General features: G+C 46.3%; 1 protein-coding gene across 1 annotated transcript in view; it reads left to right on the top strand.

The window, feature by feature from the left end:
- Window positions 1–5,523: 5,523 nt before the first annotated feature.
- KISS1R (KISS1 receptor) overlaps window positions 5,524–8,282 on the top strand; it is a 9,079-nt gene continuing 6,320 nt past the window's right edge. The window contains exons 1-2 of the mRNA XM_069101942.1: window positions 5,524–5,782; window positions 7,397–7,521. Coding sequence (XP_068958043.1) covers window positions 5,524–5,782; window positions 7,397–7,521 — 384 coding nt within the window. The remainder of the gene's footprint in view (window positions 5,783–7,396; window positions 7,522–8,282) is intronic.

Genomic DNA, 8,282 nt, shown 5'->3' with positions numbered 1-8,282 from the left:
GTGTACCATCTAGCCGCCCCTGTTGTTTCATTTTCTAAATAATTTCTAGCCAGCAAGACATTGTAGTCTGAGAAAACAGATAATTAAATCTCTCCCTCTTCTCCCCAGTGGTAGAGGACAACATAATGTCAGATATTCTCATTGTTTCAGTTGTTTTCACTTAACTCTTTTTCTCTTCCTTCCTTCCTTCCTTCCTTCCTTCCTTCCTTCCTTCCTTCCTTCCTTCCTTCCTTCCTTCCTTCCTTCCTTCCTTCCTTTCTTTCTTTCTTTCTTTCTTTCTTTCTTTCTTTCTTTCTTTCTTTCTTCCTTTCTTTCTTCCTTTCTCCCTTCCTTTTTTTTTCTTAACAAGGTCAAAACCAATTTTAGGGGCAGGGAGAGGCTGTATAGTGGAAATGACTGTGACTTAAAAAATTTTTTTTTATTTATAATGTGACATTTTTCCAGGATCCAGGGCCCAGCTCTGTGGGCTGTAATTTACAGACTCTAGTTTCCAGGCACAGGTGCTGATGCTTGCTTTCTGGGAAAGTGGGCTGGTGAAATTTGGGTGGAGGAAGGGAGTGGAATCTTGAAAAAGGCAATGGACTTTGGATCATTCATTCATTCATCAGACGTTATGAGGTGCCTGCTTGTGCAGGACCACACTGTGCAGATATGAGGGAGATACAAAAGTTAGAAGAAATATAGTCCCCGACCTCATGAAGTCTTATAACCTAACAGAAGAATAAGGCACCAATACAAATAACTGTAATGCATACTGTTAGGTTAAAGATGGGTTATCTGAAGTCTGGGGAGAAATATCCTGATGTGGGAAAAGTTCTCTGGAGGAGGGATCATTTGTGCTTTAAAGGAAGGATAGAAAGAGGTGAAAAGAAAGGAAAGGAGGCAAAAAGAAAATATTCTGGACATAGGGAACAGTGTGAGTAGACATGATCATAGCTAGCATTTATATCTTTATGGTTTGCAAAGCACTTTACACATATTAATCTCTTTTGATCCTCACAACAACCCTGGGAAATAGATGCTATTATTATCCCCATTTTACAGATCAGGAAACCAAGGCAGAAAGAAGTTAGGTGACTTGCCCAGGGTTACACAACTAGTAAGTGTCTGAGGTTGCATTCGAACTCAGGTCTTCCTGACTCCAGACCCAGCACTTTATATCTATTGCGCCACCTAGCTGCTACATGAAGAATGGAGAGTTGAAGGGTCTGATACGTGTGCTGGAGACAATAACTCTAGGGCAAAAAAAAAATCCACTTCCTCCATACGCAACCCTAGGTAAGTCATGAAACTGGAATTAAGTTACAGAACTTCTCTGAATCTGTTTCCTCATATGTGAAGGGGGAGCAATAATGCCTACACGACCTATCTGCCCACCTCCCAAGGTTGTCATGAAATCACTTTGTAAAGCTTACAAATTTTAATGTTGTGTCACTTATTGTTATTATTTTTTATGATTAACTATACTGTATGTTTTCAGTTTAAAGATTTAAATGTTTTATTGTTATTAGGAAGTGGGAGATGAGTACCAGATCTGTTATTTCCTTGGTATAGGGAATTCTCAGATAGAAACTCCCATTATTGATTCAAGTTAGCACTTTCTTCCCAACTTAGGGTCTTAGAGGGTGTTGTTCAGTTGTTTCAGACTCTTAATGATTCCATTTGGACTTTTCTTGGCAAAGACACTGGAGTGGTTTACCATTTCCTTCTCCAGCTCATTTACAGATGAGGAAACTGAGGCAAACAGGGTGAAGTGACTTGCCCAGGGTCATACAGTCAGGAAGTGTCTGAGGCTGCATTTGAACTCAGGTCTTCCTGACTCCAGGCTCACCATTCTCTCCATTGTACCACCCAGCTGTCCTTGTTGCCTGGGGTTAAATGATTTGTCCAAGGTCACAGAGCCAGTATGTATCAAAGTTGAGATTTCCACTTGGGTCTTCCTGGCTCCAAGGCCAGTTCTCTCTACATGATGCCATGTTGCCCTGTACATTACTGTTACTAGGAAATCAGAAGTCAAGGGTCAGCATCAGAAGGGAGCTGGTGGGCAGGGAGAGAAGTATTGGTAAGGCATGGAAATGAAGAAGAATAGTGTAGGTGAGTTGCCCATAGCTAAAAGATTCCTACCCTGCTATGGCTTTTGATCACAGCTATCTTACAGTATTCTGGGCCCAGTCTGACTCAGGCTAGTATGCTGGTAGTTTGTGATTGATTTCAGAATGAAATGAGAAGATTTTCAGGTAATTTAAAGGTTAGTCAAAAGCGTTTTACTTAGTCTTAGCAGGAGAATATTCAACCAAGATATACACTGAGGACATCTGGACTTGAGCCAGCTAAGCAAAACTTCCCTGACTCTGAATTGCCCATCATGGTCTGACAGTCAGTCATCAGACAAGCACCTTGGGACTGATTTGTATTAAGGCAACCAGGAAGACACATCAATAACCAGAACTGGTAGTTTCCTAAGTCAATCAAGCCTAAAGGATGATTTTGGTCTCTTTTAAGGGAAAACTAGCCTAACTTAAAAGGGGGTGAGGGGTGTAGGATATTGCTCTCACCACATGTGACCACATTGCCATCTCTGTTTGGGACTGCAGTAGCCATATTACCTAAGAAAATGAGACAAAGAGAATTCTGCTGGTGTGTTTGGGGAGATCAGTCATGATTTCTGCATATGGAAGTTTGAGGATAAGGCTAAATGAAGTCTGTGGGTGTGGCTGAGCCATACTGATTGAGAAAGTGGGGTTCTTAGACATGTCCCCCATGTTCCCCTCCCCCACACTCCTCTACTTAGAAAAGATGTTGGGGGAAAAGGGGGTGTTGTGTGTCCTAAGGTATTGTGTTCACCATATGTCGCCATTGTTATCTACTATCTGAAAATTAAAAGTCTGTACCCAGAAGCAAGAGCCATAGGGATGACAAGATACACACCAACTGCAGCCTTGAGTATCTGAGCACACATAATGTTTCTGTAAGATAAAGGCATTTTCTCCTTGGATCTCAAAGACTACTGTGTACTTCTCTAATGCATTTATGTAATATTGTCTATTGTCGTTATTGGTATTTGTGTTCTCGAAGAATCTCTAAGATTAACCCTTGGAGGAATTCCTCTTGATGATATTCTCTTATTTCTGTCTCCATCTCTTTCTGTCTCTGTCATAGTCTCTGTCTCTCCAGCAGCTCATTCCACTTTAGGACATTTGATATGTCCTTGCTAGACTATAAGATCTATGAGAAGGATTCAAGTTTTAGCTAGACTTTGTATCTTCCCCTACTCACACAGTAAATGCTTTTTAATGTTTGTAAATTGACTTGACCAGTCTTTGATCCAATTCCCTACCCTAAGACCTTTTCTGGGTCAGAAAGAAGTCACTTGAACTTAGCTATTGAAAGTCATGGAGACCCTGACCTTGAAGTGCAGTTGAACAATCAAGGTCTTGGTCTTGCTCAGGGGTTAATAGAGATTGCCCAATGTTTATACATTGTAGATCAGAAAATTGCTAGATAGCTGACCACCAATTTTAGCCATAGTAATTTATAGAGACTGCTAAAATATGGTATGGTGAGATTGTGACTGGTTCCATCAAAGGGATGACCTACAATTCAATTACATTCAATGGACATTTTAAAGTAATATTTTAAGTAAGGAAAAGAACACAGGGAAAGCAATGCCTCAAAGCAGGAGAGATTATATAGAAGGTTGTATGGTCAACAGTGTGAAATACCACAGAAAAAAACTAGGAGTGTATATATGTATACACACACACACAATGGTGAGAGAAAGGTTTAGAAAGGGAACACGTGGCGAAAATAGAGACATCCGGCTATTTGTAGAAGCTTGACAATGAGGCATGGATCCAGTGCAAGGAATATTGGGTCTATTAAGTGAATAGATGCTGAGTGAGGTGAGCAGAACCAGGAGAACATGGTACATAGTAATAGCAACATTATGCAATGACCAGCTTTGATATATATACTTAGCTCTTCTCAGTAATACAGTGATCTAAGACAATCCAGAAAGACTCATGATGGAAAATGCTATGCACATGCAGAGAAAGAACGATGAAGTCTGAATGCAGATGGAAGCATATTATTTGCCCTTTTTTTTCTTTCTTGTAGCTTTTCCCTTTTTCCTGATTCTTCTTTTATAACATGAATAATGTGGAAATAGGTTTAATATGATGGCATAGTTATAGCCTACATCAGATCGCTTTCTGTCTTGGGGAGGGGGCAAGGAGACAAATTTGGAACTCAAAATCTTACCGAGGTGAGTGTTGAAAATTAAATGTAATTGGAAAAGCTAAAATACTACTAAGTGGGAGAGCAAAAAGGAGTCTTGGGTCTGGAGTCAGGATGAAGGAGTTGGTGAGGAAAGTCCTTGAGAGCAGAAGAGATCATCCAATCTATTTCCTTCATCAGAGGAGAGATGGAGTTCTACCAGGATAGACTATTGTACACATTGTCAGTCTGGGGGACAGCTAAGGCAAAAATTGGTAAGCTTGTCAGACACAATCTCTGTGAAGAAGCTTATTTTTTTCCCCTTGGTCAGGACTAGTGACGGCTAAAGGTAAAAGGCAGATTTTTTTCTCTTTTTTTTTTGGTAATTGAAAGGGATGATTAGATGATCTCTAAGGCTCCCGCCAGCCCTAACTTGCTGTAGTTTAAGGCTTCTTCCAGCTAGGACTTCCTACGGTTCCATGATCGTTACTCTGTTTCCACTTGAAAAGTGGCCATGGGGAAAAAGGGTTGAACTTGTTCTGCTTGGCTCCGGAGGGCGAAACGAGGAGCAGCGGGTAGATGTTGGACCAAAGGAGACTGGAGCTTAGTGAAAGGGAGAATTTGTTAACACTCCCAGCTATTGCACCTGGAGCTCACCATGGGGCTCTCCGTCGCTGGAAGAAGACAAGGGTCATGCGTCGGGACCTCGGAGGTCTGTGACAATTCGAAGAATGCATGCAATGCCCTCCAACTCCGCAGGTTCCGATTGGGGTTCCCCTGTCGGAGGCAGGATTTGGGGCTGTTTGGAGCAAGGAGATGAAGAAGTGAGAGGGCGATGGAGAGAAGAAAAGAAAGGAAGGTGGGAAGGGGAGGAAGGAGGAGAGAGGGGAGGAGGAGAAGGTGGGGAGCGAGGAGAGAGGGGAATAGGAGGGGGAACGAAGCGGTGGGCAGGAGTTATATAAAGGGCTGCTGTGGATTCACTGCCGACTGCTGACGGAGCCAGAGAGATTTGCAGCGTGGTTCTTGCTATACCGGTGCGTCTGGCTGGCCGACCAGGAGCCCGAGGTCCCCAGCGCTCCCCACCCCGGACTCCGTCGTGGCACATAGAGAGCGAGTAGGGGAGAGACGGGGAGCTCCAAACCCACCCTGCTCTGCACGATCCAGTCCTGCCCCAGCCCAGGGTCACCCTTCCTTCCTCCCCCCAACCCCGGGTTCCCAAGGGCACCCTCCTCTCCACTTCGATCCTCATTCTTGTGACGACAATACAAGAAGGCCTCTTGGAAGAAGGCAGGGGGCCAGGCCGGGACCATGAACCACTCTGGGGGCCCGGGGCCCGGGTCAGAGGTCAATGCCTCCTTTCCGGCACTGAACGAGTCCTCCTGCCAAGGGGCTGGGAACGGCTGTGCCAACAGCTCCAGGCTGTCGGGGCCTCCGCGCCTCGTGGACGCCTGGCTGGTGCCGCTCTTCTTCGCTGCTCTCCTGGTAGTGGGGTTGGCGGGTAACTCCCTCGTCATCTACGTGATCTCTAAGCACAAGCAGATGAGGACGGTCACCAACTTCTACATCGGTGAGCCAGGACGGGAACCCCGCCCCTCATCGGGCCCAGAGGGTCCTCTTCTCCATGAGAACGCCCCTCTCGACCTGTTCCCCATGGGACGAGAGGATCTTCCGCAGGGAATGCCGCGTCCCACCTCCGTCCCCAGCCCCCCGACTCTGCCGGTCCCCGAAGCTGGCAGCTCAGAGGCTCGGCTAGCCCTCCTGGGAGGGGGGCGCTTCCCTCCTTAAGTTCATTCAGATTTCTCCCAGGTGAACGGAACTGTCAGGGGAGAAGGGAGGGCGCAGGCTCCAGACCCCCATAGCCTCAAACTGGTAACCTTGGGGTAGGGGTGGAGAATGGGGATGGGAAGGAGAATTCATTCAAGTCCAGCCACCTCCTCTCGGGTTGAAATGTGGAGTTTTGAACCCAGTTCTGGGGCCTATTTTAGGAGGGGAAACTGGAGAAAATAGGCTAGAAAGGGGGACTCCATCATTTTTTTGGCCCCAGAACGGGGAACTAGGGAAGAAAGCAGAGAAATTCATTTTGGTTGAAAGTAAGACCAAACGTCTTATTTGGACAGCCAGCGCTGTCCAAAGGCGCAGGAGTTTGTCTGGGGAAGACTCCGCAGCGAGGTGTCGGAAAGGAGTCTGTCAGTCTGTGCGGGAGAATGGAAAGGAGATTACACCGGGCAGGAGTCAGCCTCCTGAAGCCCGAATGGTTCTTAGAGTTTGTGAAGTGCGGGTGGAGAAAGGATACTCTCAGGCTACAGTAATGAATAGAGAGTGTGCCCGATTGGGAGTCGAAGGACTACAGGCTGCATCCTTACTGTTTACTACTCGTGTGACCCTGGGCAAGTCTTTTACCCTCTGAGTCTGATTTTTTGTCCTTTGAATAAAGGGTTTGGACTACAAGTCTCTAAGGACCCCTTCACCCCCACCCCCTACCCACAACTGCGATATCTGTGTTCAGTGTTGCAAAGTCTTTTTTTTTTTTAACTCTCACTCTAAATCAATCCTTAGTAAAAACAAACAAACAAAAAAGCAGGCTCCTCTTGAACTGGATTGGGGATAGTGATGGATTCTGGGACCCCTTTAGGGAGCTGGGGAGCTAGATGTGCAAAGAACCATAGACTAGCTGGTTAAGAGCACTGGAGCCAGGGCTCTGAAGCTGGGGAAAGGAAGTTGGTGGTGGGTTGATAGTACCACAGCCTGGTCCCTGAATCCTACCCAGACTGATCCCTGTATTCTACCCAGACTCCAGGAATTTAATTGGGGAAACAGGTACAAAACAGTGAAAGGCCTGCCTCCTTGATGGTGATGCCCACAGCAGCTTACAAGAAGGGCAGGGAAATCTCACTCCTTTGGGAGAACTAGAAAAAGGGAATCTTTGTTTCCTTTTTCTGTCGGGGTTTGGTAGGGTCTTGAAAAGTATGGCATTGATGGGGAGAATGAGGTGATTTTGGGGAGTCCCTTCCAGCTAATGAGGCAGGCTGTAATCAAAACAGGTTGGGGGGGGGGGGGGGGGGGGTTGAATCTCTCTTCTTGGCAGTGTTGGGGGGAGGGGTGGTAAGAACTTGAACCAGATTTGTCCTTCAGTTTACCTGTCTCCCCCTCCCCCACCCTATTCCCCCTCACCCCACTCCAGCCAACTTGGCGGCCACAGACATCATCTTCCTGGTATGCTGTGTGCCCTTCACGGCTATGCTCTATCCCCTTCCCAGCTGGGTCTTTGGAGAGTTCATGTGTAAGTTTGTCAGCTACATCCAGCAGGTGAGGAGGGGGCCCTGCGGTGTCGTTGTGCAGGGGAGGGAGCTACCCTAATGGCCCTGCCCAGACTATCCTCAAACCCAGCTGCCCCTCTCCTCCCCACCTCTTTTTATCACTTTTTCTTCCCTTCCTCTCCATCTCTCTCCTCTCTCATTCTGTGGTCACTCCTCATTGCCTATTTCTCCCCCCAGCTTCTCTTATTTTGTTTTTCTTCTCTTTCATGATCTCTGTCTGGCTTTCTCCAACTTCCTGTTTATTTCTCCTCTTCATCTCTCCCAAACCCTTCTGCCTTTCTCTTTTCCTTTGTCTGGATTTGCCCTTCTCTTCTGTCTGGTTCTCATCTCTACTTCTGTCTCCCTATCTGTGTCCCTGTCTGTCCTCTCTTTGTCTTCCCCTTCCCCCCTTTCCTCTCCCTTCCCTGTCTCTCTGTGTCACCATCAGTCTGCCTCTTCCCCTGGCTCTCTGGAGCAATCACAATGTTTCAGTCCCTCTCTCACATTCCCTGTCTCTTCATCTCTTTCCTTTAGGTTTTCTTTGCCTCTGACTGTCCCTCTTCCTCTCCCTTCCATTCTGCCTCTGCCTCCTGTCTGCATATCTCCTGCTATTATTTCTTTCCTTGTGGCTTTCCATATTCTCTGTCTCTTCTCAGATCTGTCCTCTCTTTCATTTTGTCCCTTTCTTTTCTCTGCCTCTTCTCTCCCTCCCTCTTTCTCTCCAATTCTCATGTTCTCTCTCTCTCTCTCTCTCTCTCTCTCTCTCTCTCT

The sequence above is a fragment of the Petaurus breviceps genome, unplaced genomic scaffold, assembly GCF_028583685.1.
Source record: "Petaurus breviceps papuanus isolate PSGF00001 unplaced genomic scaffold, PetGlider_PUasm1.0 523, whole genome shotgun sequence".
Classification (NCBI taxonomy): Eukaryota; Metazoa; Chordata; class Mammalia; order Diprotodontia; family Petauridae; genus Petaurus; species Petaurus breviceps.
The sequence above is the reverse complement of the archived record's forward strand: the minus strand, read 5'-3'. Positions and strand labels throughout refer to the sequence as shown.